The sequence below is a fragment of the Punica granatum genome, chromosome 3 (assembly GCF_007655135.1).
Source record: "Punica granatum isolate Tunisia-2019 chromosome 3, ASM765513v2, whole genome shotgun sequence".
Taxonomy (NCBI): Eukaryota; Viridiplantae; Streptophyta; class Magnoliopsida; order Myrtales; family Lythraceae; genus Punica; species Punica granatum.
Genome location: NC_045129.1, coordinates 37,004,275 through 37,020,245, shown reverse-complemented (window position 1 = coordinate 37,020,245; position 15,971 = coordinate 37,004,275). Strand labels below are relative to the sequence as shown.

General features: G+C 42.3%; 4 protein-coding genes across 5 annotated transcripts; 3 read left to right on the top strand and 1 right to left on the bottom strand.

The window, feature by feature from the left end:
- The first annotated feature begins 105 nt into the window (after positions 1 to 105).
- LOC116199884 lies at positions 106 to 1,990 on the top strand. Its single transcript, XM_031530465.1, has one exon. It carries the CDS (start codon positions 639 to 641, stop codon positions 1,680 to 1,682), a length of 1,044 nt encoding a protein of 347 aa, XP_031386325.1. The 5' UTR covers positions 106 to 638; the 3' UTR covers positions 1,683 to 1,990.
- A 49-nt stretch (positions 1,991 to 2,039) lies between these two features.
- Positions 2,040 to 7,065, bottom strand: LOC116199818 (CSC1-like protein At1g69450). Of its 2 annotated transcripts, XM_031530353.1 has the most exons (11): positions 6,713 to 7,037; positions 5,891 to 6,275; positions 5,598 to 5,753; positions 5,302 to 5,365; positions 4,850 to 5,059; positions 4,521 to 4,709; positions 4,087 to 4,385; positions 3,561 to 3,837; positions 3,073 to 3,351; positions 2,754 to 2,987; positions 2,040 to 2,537 (listed from the first exon to the last, which is right to left on the bottom strand). In XM_031530353.1, the coding sequence occupies exons 2-11, from the start codon at positions 6,169 to 6,171 to the stop codon at positions 2,367 to 2,369; spliced, it is 2,160 nt and encodes a 719-aa protein (XP_031386213.1). In that variant the 5' UTR covers positions 6,172 to 6,275; positions 6,713 to 7,037; the 3' UTR covers positions 2,040 to 2,366. The 2 variants fall into 2 exon arrangements, with proteins under 2 accessions (XP_031386213.1, XP_031386215.1); XM_031530355.1 differs by lacking the exon at positions 2,040 to 2,537 and having other exon boundaries at positions 2,783 to 2,953; positions 6,713 to 7,065.
- A 2,619-nt stretch (positions 7,066 to 9,684) lies between these two features.
- LOC116199928 lies at positions 9,685 to 10,882 on the top strand. The gene is made up of 2 exons (XM_031530519.1): positions 9,685 to 10,322; positions 10,604 to 10,882. The coding sequence occupies exons 1-2, from the start codon at positions 9,768 to 9,770 to the stop codon at positions 10,688 to 10,690; spliced, it is 642 nt and encodes a 213-aa protein (XP_031386379.1). The 5' UTR covers positions 9,685 to 9,767; the 3' UTR covers positions 10,691 to 10,882.
- A 1,484-nt stretch (positions 10,883 to 12,366) lies between these two features.
- Positions 12,367 to 15,256, top strand: LOC116199866 (26S proteasome non-ATPase regulatory subunit 11 homolog). The gene is made up of 2 exons (XM_031530431.1): positions 12,367 to 12,551; positions 13,698 to 15,256. The coding sequence occupies exon 2, from the start codon at positions 13,723 to 13,725 to the stop codon at positions 14,989 to 14,991; it is 1,269 nt and encodes a 422-aa protein (XP_031386291.1). The 5' UTR covers positions 12,367 to 12,551; positions 13,698 to 13,722; the 3' UTR covers positions 14,992 to 15,256.
- The last annotated feature ends 715 nt before the right edge of the window (positions 15,257 to 15,971 follow it).

Here is a 15,971-nt window from a genome sequence, read left to right as displayed (position 1 = left end):
AAAAAAAGGAAACCTGAAAACTGTGAAAACTGTTTTCCAGGAATGAAATCAGAAGGGCCCCATGAAAACAGGAGCTTGTTTTCTTCGGCAAACAACAAACCAAATGCTGCCATGGCGGCAGATCAGCGCAAAAGCTTCTGCTCCTCTTCCTCCTCTGCAATGGCGGCTCCAGCACCGAGGCACTTCGGCGGTAGCCCCGTGGGAAAGTAACGGTAGCAACGAAACCGCGCGTCTGCCAACGGCAAGGGCTCTATCGGCGAGCAGGGAAGAAGCGCCATTGCGGATCACGAAGCAGCCTCACCCTCACATCTCGCGCAACGCAATCTCGCGTTATAAACCCTAGTTTGAAACTGATCCCCCTCGCATCCGCTCCAACCTCGTGAATCGCCCCATCTTCCAACCTCGATCTCCTCATGAATCGGGCTCTCAGCTCAGATGTAAGCGTATAACCCCAAATTGGTGCACCAGTCTCGTGTCACTCAGGCATTTCATCCTCGTGAGATCTGACGATACTTCGCTTGCCGTGATCCACACTGCTGCTATAAAGCTCGATTCTGGAGTTGTTTCAGATCCGAGGGATCAAAATTGAGCTGGGTTGAGCACTGTGGAACTCCTTGCAGCGTCGAATATTGCCGGAAATGGAGAAATCGGATGCTTCAGTGCAGAACTTCGAGGTCGAGTCGACGAATCACCACGAGTTCCATCGCATGAATGCCCTGGAGATTCTGAGAGAAACTGTTCGGATTCTTCGGTACAACCTCTCGAGTTTCATGGCGATTGCTGCATTCCTCATTTGTCCTGTTTGTGCTGTATTACTATCCAATTTGTTTGTCGATCAGACCTTACTGAAGAGATTGAGTGTTAGGCTGATGTTGCTTGCGAGGTCGAGCGGCCTCCCACTGAGGCCTTTCATCAAACAATCGTGCCAGAAATTCTCCGAAACGGCCATTTCTTCGGCCGTGTGCTTCCCTCTGTATGCCACCTTGTTGCTGTTGTCAAAGGCTGCTGTTGTTTACTCTGTAGACTGTACTTATTCGAGGAAGAAGGTCGACTCCTCGAAATTTTATGTGATAGCATTGAAGATATGGAGGCGGGTTCTATCGACTTATCTGTGGGTCTGTATGGTTATTGTCGGTTGCCTCACGTTGTTCCTGGTCTTTCTTGTTGCTGTCTCGAGTACATTCTCCATTCTCGGGTTCTCGGATGATTTCATCGTTTATATGGCGATCTTTGAGGGGTTGGTTTTCTCGGTTGTTTTTGCGAATGCCGTGATTATCTGCAACGTTGCTGTCGTAATATCTGTGTTGGAGGATGTCTCGGGACCGCAGGCTCTGCTTCGGTCGAGTGTCCTGATTAAGGGGCAGACCCAAGTGGGTCTGCTGATATTCCTCGGATCAACAATCGGGATGGCATTCATCGAGGGACTGTTCGAGCACAGGGTGAAGACCTTGAGCTATGGAGATGGGTCTTCAAGGATTTGGGAGGGCCCCCTCCTCGTGGTCATGTACTCGTTCGTCGTGCTCATCGATTTCATGATGAGTGCTGTGTTCTACTTCAGCTGCAAATCTTACAGTATGGAAGCCTCGGGCGGTGAGCTTCACTCGATTTTGGAAAACATGGTGGTCGCCGACGAAGCAATCCTGCTTCAATCACAGCCCGAGGAGTCGATGCACCAACAATAGATGTATCATCGTTTTTTCAGTGGCGACCCGAAGATGAGATTCGGCAGCACAGAGGAGGATTTGAAAGAACGTACATTCCTCTCCTCCTACAAATGTTGAAGTCCCTTTGCTGTGACATAAGAAGACGGGGGCCTTATAGTTGAGTTAAATTACTTGTAACTGATTCTTTGCAAGGGATTTTCATCAATTGATGGTGCAATAATTCTTCGAGTTGTTCAAAGGTTTTGGTTGTGTTGGAAGGACTTCCGATGATGTGCGATATCACTGTCTAAATATTGAATCTGAGATTCCGGAGAATGATTATCGAATGAAGAATGATGTAAAGGTTTGATCGCTGAAGTACATACTATCTTGTTCTCGGTGAATTACTACGTAATCGACTCAATTCAAAGTATGGAAATTTATGAGAAATCCCGTTGCATCCCCAAACACATACACTAATGATACAAAATGAAACAACCTGATGGGCAGAAAGGACCCAACCTATTACTATAGTCAGAAATGAAGTGATAAAAAAATCGGTATTTTAAAGAAAGAACATGATTTTCTGGTCTGAATTGTGCGGCGAGCACGCCGTAGTTACTAGATGGATCAAAGCAAAACGATTGAGCCGCACAAGGTAGAAAATGCAAGGAACCTGCAGCAACGGCAACGGGTATTTCTAAAGCCACCAACTAGCAGCTCCTAAACCTCAGCTCGAGAGGAGGAAGAGATGAGCGGACTGTTCAAGCTGTCAGAGTTTGTGGAGTATTGGATAGGCATCAGTGCCGGGTCCTGATATGCAGTCGCTAGTCTGTCAAAGAATTCGGACATGGAAGGGTCGTCCCGATCTTCCCGATCCTTTAATATCAAACTCTGGAAACACAGTGAGGCAAATAAAATTATCAGCTGGAAGAGGGAAATTGAATGGCTCAATAGGTAACCTGGTTTGTTAGGATCTCAGCTTTTCAAAGAAACCAGACGAGACATTGGATCAGCGTGAGCTATAGATCCAGCCAGGGATAAATCACAGTCTAAGAGATTATTTCATATGTGCATGAGTCACAACTCCGAAGAAATGTACAGAATTACCTCGGCAGAGTATGTGATGAACATGGGCAGGAAGCGTTTTCTGCAGTACTCGTTAAACAGAAGCGTAAGGATCGGTAGAGGGATCAGCAAACTGGATGCTAAGGAGAGCTTCTTCAGTGTGAAGATCCCGATAGCGATGGCGTGCATCAGCACGAGGGAGAAGATCATCGAGTTGTGCACGATGGGCCAAAATTTCCCACCTGTTTCATACTTTGGTGCATAAACATTCAAGAACTGCAGAGTGCAGAGTACTTGTGGTTAATCGGATATTGCTGCAGCTAAAGGTTTAATAGCAAGAATGAGCTAGAGTCTAACTCACCTGGTTCCGGAAGACAATGTATGCTAGGCAGAGGTAAATCAAAAGGAATGGAAGAATCAGAGGAGCGAGAAAGAAATACGTAATCCCGAGTAGACTGAAGAAGAGAATCCTTGGGATGTCCTGGTGGAAGGGCATGGATGGAACTTCAAGTTCATCGTCTGGGTTGGTTTTCACAAAAGGCCTCTTTACTAAACTACAGATGAAAGGAATTATTCGAAAGAGTTCCGATGAGGTGCTTGTCCACCCAGAAGTGACAACATAGGCTATGAAGAACGAGGACTGTATCCGAAAGAAAGAAAAAACGAACATCAGAAGACAGGAATTCATGAATGTCAACAGAAGTTAGGTAGCGAACAAAATTTTGATCGTGCATGATGTTATGTAGTTCACGATGGAAGGAAAATGAAAATATTATGTCTGCAACTTCTATTCCATGCTATAGAGAAAAATTTATGAAGTTTAAATGTCGGTATTGGAGAGACAATCACCTGTGCTGGAACGGAAACAGCAAGCTTGGAGGGGATGTTCTTTGGATCGAGGAATATGGAGACTTGATACAGAACGGACCCAGAAAACACAGTCGCGAAGAAAATGTTCCATATTGTGAACCAAAGCACTTTGTTGCAGGCGCTCTTCTGTATCGCACTCTGGGAGATGTACCCTTGAATAGATGAGAGGAACTCCATTATCGGAGGCACAATTTTCAGGAACAATTGAAGTATGAGACTGGGAAGGTAGCCTGTTACCACTTGACTGACAACTGTTCTGCAAAAGCCGGATAAAGAGAAAAGGTTGAGGACTAGGCAAGTGAGCAGCCGGGTTTAGCATGCACAGATACAGATTGTCATAACATAGAATTGAAATGTTTATCAAGATTGGAAACCAGATTTTCCGCCTTGGTGTCCTGTTGAGTTATGGATTTGCTCAGAAGCTTAAGCCGCCAGGAAAATGCATCAACAGGGTAAATGACGCATAGTTTGACACTAACAGCAATTGTGAAATCAAAGGACTTACATTGTTAGGACGCTCTTAAGGAAGGGGAACCAAACCTCCAACTGACTTAGGTTGGTGAGACCTTGTACGACCAGAACAGGAATGAGGAATAGAATCGTCAGGAGGATACAGGATACTATCACGACCAGCTTGGATATCCATCTCTTCATGAAGGATGAGGAAAAGAACGGCCAATAAACATCATGAGGTTCAGGAGCTTCCTCGGTGAGCCAGTGCGTGGGATTGATCGACTGTTGCATGTGGAAAGCAGTAGCAGTGGCGTAGCGAGAGTTGAAGGAAACAAAGGCTGCTCGAACTTCCTACACCGATAATGGACAAAAAGGAGTATGAAAGACCAAACAATAGTTTTCAGTATTATCAGAACTGGAACAAACATCTAATCATCCAAGCTATGGGCTCAACCAAGAGTTTAGAGTGAAAGAGATGGAACATACTTCGGTTGCCAATGAGACATCGGACTGCTGCAACCGCAAGTTTTCCTCCAAGTCTTCGAGCTTCTTTTCATAGTGATCCACAAGATCGACTTTGCGCCCAAACAGACCGAAACAATCGCATTGCCGGTGCGTCTGATCGGAATCTGACTGCAGATGGATGATCCTTCTATACAATTTATTTGCATTGTTCTAGAGAAAGATTTGAGATTGACAAGTTGAAGATTTGATCAGAATGAAGATATACCAGTGATCAGCATAATTTCGAATTGCACAAATATGAACAGAGAAAAAAAAGCGCAGTATACAAACAGGCAGCCAAAAGTACTTACAATAAGATTCCTTAACTTGTTTGTTCGACGAACAACCACATGTGACAGATACGTAGAGGGATGGTATTCTCGAAAGAACTTGTCCACGCTATCACTGACACTGCTCCCTCGGGACACAGGGATACTGCGAACTAAGATGGTGAACTGTTCCGGCTGAGGCTTCGACGCATAAAAGTAAGCAACCCTCTTCGACGAAATATAGTTATATTCCTGCAGATTTTTTTCAAACACCAGTTTTACTCCACTCGATCACAAAGAAAAGAATTTGGCTGATCAGTGAGAATTCATATACTTTGTTTTCCGACAGTATAGAAGGATTAAAAACAAGAACATAAAGCTTTCTCGGAATTGAGTATCAGAAAGATTAATCTCTCATCAATATAGGGAATGATAGTATTGAATACCAGATTCCAAAGGAAAAAAAAGAAGATGATAAAGCAAAAAGTACTCACATAATAAAGAAGGTAGCAGACGAATGCGGTGACAAGATACACAGCACCAAAGTGAACCCACAACCTACCGAAGAATTGCAAAGAAAGCATTTTCTTTCGTCATATCACGGACAGAATAGAACTACGAGAACCTCACTGCTTAAAGAACCTATGTTTGGTAATAAGATTACTTAAATTTGTTCGTTCGATCAATCAAAACACGGCGCTTTGCTCAGCTGACAAAGTAACCGCAGCTGAAGCATACAGGAGCCATGAATAGTGGTTATATGGCAATAAATCGAGAAGCAGCAACTCACTTGGATGAGCCGTTATTTACATTTGAGATGGTAAATACGTCCAATGAGTTGTTCGATAGATCAGAAAAGTCCACATTAGTCAGCTGATCCCCGCTGGTATTTACTGGAAGAAGAATAAAGAGTCCAATGATCCCCGCGAATCCAAATACTCTCAAGCTGCAAAATTTCATTTCGAAATGGAAGTTCGGAAAGGAGATTATATTATTCGATGAAATTTACACCCTTGATACCAAAGTAATTGGACAAGGATGATATTTAGGAAGACAGTTGTATAGAACGAGATCTTGAGTTACCTGAAAATTATAATTCGCATAAAAACTACAGCGTCCAAACCCGACATAGACAAGAGTTCATCTTCAGTGAGCTGCCATGCCTTCTTTACCCAACCAGGAGAAGGTATTAGCCTCTCAAGGTTAAAACGGCTTCTCCTCCTAGACTTGCCTTCAGCAAGCAAGCGGGGCACATAGACCTCATAGTTAATCGGCTGCTTCCTTAGTACCGAATATAACGTGAAGAATAAGCAACAGAGGCCTGTGTTTATCCCGACCGAGGTTAAGAGAGCAGATACGAGCATTTCTTTGGCAGAACTCCAATGACTTTCCCGAGATTAACCGCTAGCTTAATCCAACCTCCAAATAAAGCCCCCGAGATCGCCGAACACGTGAGAGGAATTCCAAACTACAGCCAAAAATAAAAGAAAGTTTGACAAAATGATAGGTTCCCTGGTAAATCTCCAAAACAGAGCCGAAAATCGAAAAACGCAAACAGGCAGAGCTGGAAACTTTTCCATGGCCGCGATACGTTTGGCGTGAATTTTCAATAGAATATGTGTTCGAGCACTAAGAAAAACAGTTCCCGTGATGACCTCTCGCAAGCAACAATCGAATATCAGTAAACACCGATCTCATGGTACCTGGTAAGAGTAGCAGAGCTAAGATATTGATCAGAAGATTACACGATCGACTCGGCCGCCTTTCCTATTGATTTTAGTCATCTACTATCCTCGAAGGGTCAAATATAAATCACCCAGGAACGAAATCACGAACCCAGATGGGGTCAAATCAACCCGTCAGTTGATCAAATGAGATCAAGAACCAAGGACAAGTGAATCAGACCTCGTACTTTGTCCGGTGCTGATAGCTCTAGCTGCTGCTGAATTGAATGCGACCTCCAGCTAGCTCACTGTGGAAGAGACTCGTCCCTCTGCTATCAAAGCTTCTTACTTCCCAGCAACCCAAACGCGAAACAGAGCCAAGACCAGAGAACAGAACACGGTACGGAAGAAATTGCTCAGTGAAGCGGGTACAGGGCGAAGTTTCCGGTTACGGCTTCCGGACCACTTTCCCCGTTTCTCGTCTGTCTTGTCGTTTTCTTTTACTGTTGTGGAACGAAAGAGATCTGTCATCATTTATAAGAAACATCCGGAATTCGCTGACATAAGAGATTTGTGCTGTGGGGCTGACTTTCCATATTAAAATGGGGCCGAATCAACGAGAGAACAAGATTCAAATGATTCGATATTTATTTAAAAATTTTTATCACGTTAAATTGATCTGGCTAGCTTGAACTAGATTGATCGTGCTTATTAAACTTTCGGATTTCAGCAGCATATCGAAAGCCAAAAAAAGAAAAAAATGGAGGATCGGGAGATGGGGAAATGGCAATCACAGATTGGTGGCGGCGGTGGGCAAAGTTTTTTATTCGAATTTCGAGGTGATTGATGAGGGAGAGGGGGGGATCTGCTTTTCGAGTCAAACGGCTGAGAGGTCGGTGGGCGGTCGGCCCGGCCAACTACTAGTCAAAAGGACTAAGCGAGCGTCCATGATCATGTGTGCGAGACAGAGGAGAAAACTGATTGCTGCTTATGATATGGAGTGAAGCATATATACACTTCCCTTTGATTCGACGTGATGCAGTTTCGAACCTATAAAAAAAAAAAAAGATGCAATTTCGTACTTTAGATTTCTGAAATCTCCACTCGGTAATATTCCATATAGTTTTTTCTCCCCTTTCATCCATTTTATCTTTCATTTTTCTCGTATTCGAGCAAATCATCAGTTTCATTCTCCATTTAGGTTTTCCAACGATCCCGGATTGAGAATCCCGGAATCAACAATACTATTGTAGAACTCGCTTCGCTATTCTGGTAATGCAATCCCACTATCTCGAAGAATCAATGGAGGCAGAAGGAAGGAAGGAGTGGTTGCCCGTCGACCTGACAAAACGACCCTTTAAACCAAAATATAAAGAGGCAAGGGAGAAAAAATACCTCGAAATTTAAGAAATATTGAATTCAAATCGAGTCATTAGAAAAAAAAAGGCCAAAAAGAATTGGCCCAGTGGATAATATGAGCCCATGGGCTTGGCCTGGATTAGTCTAGCCCGAGTACGTGCAGTGACCGACTGACAGCTCCCTTTAGATATTTTTTTGCTGTACAAATATCTCATTCTAATAACAACAAATAGATGATTGATATTTCTTTAAATTTCCAGAAAAAAATAATAATAAAAGGTTGATATTTCTTTCGATACCAGAAACGTCAAAACCATTATCCCCTTTACTAGGTTCGCCGCGCCCCGCCGTCCAACTAATCTTTACCCAGTCGATTTTCGATTTTCAATTTTCGATTCACTATATACGTAAATGATGACCGTTCTATAATATGAGCCGAGTAATCAGTCGCTCAAGTTACAACTTCACTTGTTTCCCCAATTAATTTAATATAACTCCCGTAAAGGAGGTACACTGTACAATTTTTCTCGCATCTATAGAATAGACTCATTCGTCGAACAAGTTTTAAGAGAAGTTATGAGCTATGATCACGATACCCAACTTATTGCGGAACAATGACATGATTCCGAGCAATAATATCACAGTTGGAGAATAAAAAGGCTACATTTTAACTATATTCGGATTTTAGTTTCAATTCAGAGCTCTTACAAAGTTCTTATTCACGAATTTATAATGGTTTGTTTGATTTCAAAGTAGAATTTTAAAATTCTATTTTAATTTAATTCTACCCACAACAGAACGAAATAACTTATACAAATTCAAAGGGTGGATCCCATTTATGCCACTCTTTTTCCACAAAAAAACAAAATAACCTATACAAAGTCAAAGGGTGGGCCACATTTATACCACTCTTTTTCAAAATCAAAATCTGATTTTAAAATCCTATTTTAAAACCAAACGCAGCATTAGACTTATAAATGCCATGTTACTTGTAATCAAACCGGTTCATTGACGTAACTTATTAATCAATTTGATAACTTATATAACAAAATTTTAAAAGAGGAACGGTAGTTTTAATCCTGTAAGTTTAAATATATATTTTTTTTCCGTTTTTTTTTGTTTTTGTCTAATACATTAACATGCTTTTCTATTTGCGCTTTTCCGTTACTAATACCATTAACTATCGTTGAATTGGAGCCGCATAACCGCCATGTAAGATACCTATGCCACATTAATAATGGAAAAGGGCAAGTCAATAGGGAAAAATAAAATTAGTGGTAAAAAAAGGATGAAAGAAAAAACAATCGGCTATCGAATATTTCGTTTGGCAATGACGAGTGAAGTGTCGAGAATGGACCTGAATGGGAGGACAATCAAGTCAACTACTATTTTTATGATCTGAGCAAGTGGGTGATTTGATTATGAGTCTTGCATTTTCTAGAACTTTCGGAGCTGGCTTGATGATTTTGCATCTTCATCTTCTGTTTTTCTCCTTTTCAATTCTTGAACACTTGATTTTTTTTAAATTTTTTCATCGGTAATTTTTTTTTCCGAGTTGACATTCCATTTTCTAATATTAATGTGGCACGGGTATTCTACGTGGCAGCTATGTGGCTCCAATTCAGGAATAGTTAACGGGATTAGTAATGAAATGACACAAACATAAAAGCATGTAAACGTATAAAACGAAAGTAGAAAAAAAAAAAGAAAAGGAAAATGGTAAAAATGTAAAAGTGTCCACACTTACAGGATTAAAATTATAATTTTTTTCAAAAAAAAAGAAAAATGGCTTAATTAATTATTACAATCGACAAGGTAATGATTTCATGTTTGACTTATACAAAACATGTTATCCATAACCAACAATATCTCCCGCCCGACCAAGAAAAGCAGCGGCTTAAGCCTCTTCTTCTACCTCTCTTCACAAAACCTCTCCAATGGCCGAACCAAAGGAAGCCATGAACGAATGGGAGCACGTTGAATCCCCGATCAATCACCACGACCCGCTGCCTCCCGCTGCCCAGCTAGCCCCCGCCGCTCCTGTCATCATCAGAGACAACTACCTCCGGGTGAGCGACGCCTCTGCTGTTTTCCCTCCCGCCGCCCATTATGGCCTGGATTTCAACGACCCCCCCAGCAACCTGATTCCCCCGCATCCCAGTTCCCCTTTATCATCCGATTCGTCCTCTTCCAATACAGTTCTTTCGGGAAATTGGCGGAGCAGCGAGTCTGCGGCGGCGTTGGTTTCTCCGGGGGACGGAACCGGCCGGTACAGTGGTGTCTGGGGCATTTTGTTGAGGGCTTGGGGTCGGGTGGGGTTCGGGGTCAGCGTGTGGAAGCTTGTGTCAGCGGCTGGATTTGTGGGAGTTTTGGCAGCAGCAGCTATTGTTTACGTAAAGATGGTGGCGCGGCGGCGCCGGCTGCAGAGGAGTGTGGCCATACGGGACGAGAACAAGAACCGTCTGATTCTCCTCATCAAGGAGAAAGACCGGGTAATCAACTATTACGATTCCTTCTCTGATCTCAGATTTAAAATTCTATCCACTGGCGTTGATTACTTACCTTAGACTTATATCTGGCACGAATAATCCGCATTATATTGCGATGATTGTCCCGAAAATGGTAATAATCACATCGAAAATGCATTCAGTTCGGTATGCACTGATCCTTTTTGTTTACAAGTGAAACTACAAGGGAATGTCACTCTTGGAGAACATGAATGTATGTGTATATCACACACAGCTTGCTAAGAATGAAATCTGATTCTTTGCAGAGAATTGATCAACTGCTGCTCCAAATTGCGCAAATGAATGAGGCGAGATTGGCACGTCGACAGGTTCCGGTGGTTCGGGTCAGTTAATCGTTCTCGCCCTCAATGTTATACACATTGCACCTAAGTGCATATATTTCTATATATACTTTTTCCTTCTAGCAGGTCTATTATGATTAGATAGCCACATACAAGATAGATATAGAAACCTTATATGTTGAGTGTTTGTGAATGACTGTCAAGGAAGATAGCCAGAGCAATGATATCTATTTTAGTAGCATATATCTGCTGTATACTAAGTTCATTTCTTATGTTACCGTTCCCGTTAGATATTTGTCCCATAGGCCGGAAGTGTACTTAACTCTCATGAGGGGCGACGACTTGAGTTCGGATAGGGACCCTAAAATAGCACACGACTTCTTCTACCGGTTCTGTGTACCGATCCAACGGCTCTCGACTCTTGCGGAATGATAGATTTTTTTTTAATCAAAATACTGCATTAGTCAGTGTTGAGATGGGAATAACCCCTATTGTTGCGATTGCAAGGAATACATCTATGCCCTCACGTCACTGCTACGACGACTAGAGCTCACTTCGCGCCGTTAATTGGCAATATCGGGTTACCGCTCCCAACTTGACAAGGGCAATAATGTCCCAATCCAACGTTTTCAAACAAAACGATGAGCCATTTCTGCGATAGGTGGCATGGCAAGGAGAGTAGGGGACTATGCTACGTGGACTAAGAGAATGGATTCGACGGGTTGATGCCTGCCGAAACGAGGTGATAGATATCTTAACTGGGCGGAATTGGGACAAAAAAAAATGAAATTAATTTAATTTTGGACTAAAAATTCGACAGAGAACTGAAAAGGAAATCTCTTAAAAAGAGTCAATGAACAACGAATTGATGAAAAGATCAGTTGTTCCCAGGATCAACAACTGTAATTGACAAATTAATTGGTAGTAGGAGAGTGTCGTCGATCAACAATTCAACACACAACAAATTCAAGATATGCTATACGAATATTGAGCCGCATGATCAATCAAATATTGAAATTTAACAACTAAAAACCCATATGCCATGGTGTGTGGATGCCCCTTTTTTTTTTTTTTTTTTTCACGATACTCGGATCATATCTTGTAATAGACGCGTTACAAGATTTTGGAACTGGATCTTACCATGTTAAGTCATGAAATCAAAACCTATTTGGAACATGTATTATACCACAAGTTTCAGGTACTATGTTGGAACCTGTAAATTTTTCAGTCCCGCGAAAAAACCGAAAATGTCTCATTTATAATCAGTAATTACGCATAATAGAATGTCGACATGGATTTATATTTTTTTTTTCAAATTAGTGACTATATTTTCTAAATATAGGAATACCTGACTATATACATATATATATATATATATATATATATAATGAGAGAAATTATTATCCGGGTTCGGGTATCGGTTCCGGTTCCGATTTTGGATACTCTATATGCAAGAACTAGAACCGGTTTTCACCAGTTTCATATTTTAATACCTGGACCCTACCATATTTTTAATACGAGTTACTCGGACTCAACCCTAATGGGTAGATTCCGACGGGTTCTGAGTATACCCGGTATCCGTGCATGCCCATTATGCATGACTTACCGGGCCTCTAGCAATTCTTTGGCCCATAGTTTTTTGGATGTCATCGGCCCATAATTTGTTTTGAAGGCCCAGCCCAATTTTGTCTCTCCTTCTCCTGTCTTCCCCCTCAAGTTAAGAATCTACTATAGTCCAAGCTTTGCTCCGACTCCCTTCCCCCACTGTTGTGTTGATCGGCGGATGAAGCTGAAGCTGATACCTTCCATCTCCAAGCCTTGATTGCTTCAGCTGCGACTCCTTCTGATCTTGGACTGCAGCTTCTTCCGCCTCTGCTGCCCCTCTGGTACTCCCCAGCTGCAGTGAAAAGAGGTGACCATACTCGTTCTAGGGTTTTGCGAATTTGTACATTCCTGTGACCTAATTAGCTTGTGGATTCGTCCGCGATTCGTGCCGAGGTGTTTCGGGCAGTAGAAAAAATGATTGGTGTAGTTCGAATTTAGCTCCAGGAATTGTGACGATGGATCTGGTTTCAGATAGCTCTCTGCCATTTGATTGTTGCACTTTCTTTGATTGTTGTGGTTTATATTAGCCAATCTTTGTTAGCGATTGGCTTTGAAATGGAGGAAAAAAGTTTTAGCTTTGGATCCTTAGTGATGTTGGGTGAGTGGTGTCTACTGGTTCAGTTTTAGTGGCTAAACTCATGAGCCTGTAAAAGCGATACGGAATTGAACATTTGTGTCATATGCATCTTTACCGACTTTCCAGTACTCCGGTGCTGCTGATTCTTTTCTTGGGTTATTGCGTTGATTGAGCGAATGGTTTCAGTATGATTTGGGTTTTTGATCAGATTCGGGATACCTGAGATGGTTATCTTGCTATATTGCTGTCTTTTAGCAGCAATGTTGGCATGATATGCTGATATCATCATACTGCCACCATATGAGTTGAGTTCTATATATAATGTCAGTCTTAGTATATATTGGAGGAAGTCGGTTGCTGGGACTAGGTGCCTATGCATATTCCTGGCGATGTTGCTCAGTTATTGGTGAAATTGCTTCTTGCGGATTTCGGCTTTGCCTTAGGAAAGAAGAGGAGGCATATGTGACATTTAGCAGGGCTTTTTCCATATTATCTGTGCATATGTTGCGTCTAGAGACAGCTATGCCTTTCTTACGTAACTTGACACATTTCTAGGAGTGTGAATTGCTTCTCTTATTGTAGTTTGAGTTGCATTTATGTATTTGTGCACTTAAAATAATAAGAGATGAAATGCTGCGCCCAGCTACCCGATTTATATAAGCAGCTAATGCATAGGATAAAAATTGTACATTCATTCTGACATTTTCCTAGGCTTTTACCTAGCTAATAATTTTAGTGTAGCAATTGAAAATATCTGTGCAGCTTGTAACAGTTCTTATAACTGCATTGTGAGCATGGTAGGCATATGTTGATATCTTCGCATGAGCCAATCTTATAATGTTCCTATTTTTAAATAATTTAATATTGGTTTTCCAGGATTTGGAATTTTCAAGTATCACAAATGTCGACATCTTATCTCCCAGCAACAACTGAATCGATTACCCAGGCTGCAGAAGCCAAAACTCCATCCGAGGCCATCTCTATCCTATATCGAGTTCTGGAAAACCCCTCTTCATCGCCTGAAGCCTTGAGGATAAAAGAGCAGGCCATCACTAATCTGTCAGATCTTCTAAGACAGGAGAACAGGGCAGAGGATCTCCGTACCCTCCTTACCCAGCTAAGGCCCTACTTTTCCTTGATTCCTAAAGCGAAAACTGCAAAGATCGTCCGAGGAATAATCGATGCTGTGGCTAAGATACCAGGGACATCCGATCTACAGATTTCTCTATGCAAGGAGATGGTTCAATGGACCCGAGCCGAGAAGCGGACTTTTCTCCGGCAGAGGGTGGAAGCAAGGCTTGCCGCTCTTCTGATGGAGAGCAAGGAGTATGCAGAAGCATTGAATCTTCTTTCAGGCCTGATCAAGGAAGTGAGAAGGCTGGACGATAAGCTTCTCCTTGTGGACATAAACTTGCTGGAGAGTAAGCTTCATTTCTCTCTGAGGAATCTCCCCAAAGCTAAGGCTGCTCTCACAGCAGCAAGAACTGCTGCCAATGCGATTTATGTGCCTCCTGCTCAGCAGGGCACCATAGATTTGCAGAGTGGGATCCTCCATGCTGAGGAGAAGGATTACAAGACAGCTTACAGTTACTTCTTTGAGGCATTTGAGGCTTTCAATGCCCTCGAAGATCCGAGGGCAGTGTTCAGCCTCAAGTACATGCTGCTGTGCAAGATTATGGTGAATCAGGCCGATGACGTGGCAAGTGTGATATCATCCAAGGCTGGGTTACAATATGTAGGGCCTGATCTTGATGCAATGAAAGCTGTAGCCGATGCTCACGCGAAACGCTCCCTGAAGCTCTTTGAGACCGCTCTTCGGGATTTCAAAGCCCAACTGGAGGATGACCCTATTGTCCATAGGCACCTCTCTGCCCTTTATGATACTTTACTGGAGCAGAACCTTTGCAGGTTGATTGAGCCTTTCTCTCGGGTTGAGATCTCTCATATTGCAGAGCTGATTGAGCTCCCGGTAGATCACGTCGAGAAGAAGCTCTCCCAGATGATTCTCGACAAGAAGTTTGCGGGGACTCTTGATCAGGGAGCTGGGTGCCTCATCATCTTCGATGATCCCAAGACCGACACTCTCTACCCGGCGACACTGGAAACGATCTCTAATATTGGTAAGGTGGTGGACAGCCTCTATGTGCGATCTGCCAAGATAATGGTATGAGGTCCTTAAGTGGAGGAGCAGGCTGGTCACCAGAGCATCAGGCCTTGTTTGTTCTCGGGCTAGTATTAAGTGCACATTTCGCAGTTTGTTGATGTGTTTCTGTTGAAGTTGCGATAATCACACACAGTTTGCTCTTCTTTTGTTGGCTTTTGACTTGGCTGAATACTAATTATTGGACCAGAGTAGGTCAGTCTTCGTCCGGGTTAAACTGTCATAGAACTTACATTTTCGTTCATTTTAAAAGAGTTGTCGTTTTATGAGTTTTGATGCGCTTGGCTTCTAAATTTCGTGTATTTATTGACCCCTCGACCACATGGAGGTCCCTAGCCCTCGAGCCGAGGGATGATGATAGAGATTCAAGGTTAAGGAGCTTTTAACTCGGAGTATGCCAAGATTTATGGCAATTTGGATTTCCGAGATAGAGGTTTAGGGGTTCGAATTAGGTTGCGAAGGGTGGTAACCTCGATCTAAGGTCACCTGCGATTTGATAACAATGCAGGCTATCTTGATGAAATCATGGTCCATTGTCGGGGCACGTGGACGTTAAAATGAGGTCTTAACGTTTCATGAGGCAGATAGACTGACCTTATTCAAAAACTCAAGCAAAAAAATCCAATTAAGTCTAGGCTAAGTTTTTGCTAGCTGCCAGAAAATTTATTTTCTGATGTATATGGGTTTTGAAGGTTTTCTAGGATAACTTGTACCTTCTCTCATAGTTGGTGAAATTCGTCACTAATTTTTTTTTTTTTTAAAAAGCTGGTTGGTCCAAAATGAATTACAATGGGCTTCTAGCCCATTTTAGCCCCACTTAATTAAGCTCCCAAAAGAAGAAAAGCAAAGGTCCGTATTATTCATTTATTTTTCGGCGAAATTATAAGGTGTTATATTTTAGATCTCAATAAGACTTTGTACTCGTATTAATAAAAGTTGAGATGAGATTACAAGATGGTATTAGTGTATTGGTTAAGAATAATATTACT

What these genes read in the sequence shown, in the direction of transcription:
- LOC116199866 (XM_031530431.1), top strand. Translation starts at nt 13,723, where the DNA reads ATGTCGACATCTTATCTCCCAGCAACAACTGAATCGATTACCCAGGCT.
- LOC116199928 (XM_031530519.1), top strand. Translation starts at nt 9,768, where the DNA reads ATGGCCGAACCAAAGGAAGCCATGAACGAATGGGAGCACGTTGAATCC. An exon ending in TCATCAAGGAGAAAGACCGG is followed by an intron (nt 10,323 to 10,603) that starts GTAATCAACTAT and finishes GATTCTTTGCAG; the next exon opens with AGAATTGATCAACTGCTGCT.
- LOC116199818 (XM_031530353.1), bottom strand. Translation starts at nt 6,171, where the DNA reads ATGCTCGTATCTGCTCTCTTAACCTCGGTCGGGATAAACACAGGCCTC. An exon ending in GTAAATAACGGCTCATCCAA is followed by an intron (nt 5,366 to 5,597) that starts GTGAGTTGCTGC and finishes ATTCTTCGGTAG; the next exon opens with GTTGTGGGTTCACTTTGGTG. An exon ending in TCATCACATACTCTGCCGAG is followed by an intron (nt 2,538 to 2,753) that starts GTAATTCTGTAC and finishes CTGTGTTTCCAG; the next exon opens with AGTTTGATATTAAAGGATCG.
- LOC116199884 (XM_031530465.1), top strand. Translation starts at nt 639, where the DNA reads ATGGAGAAATCGGATGCTTCAGTGCAGAACTTCGAGGTCGAGTCGACG.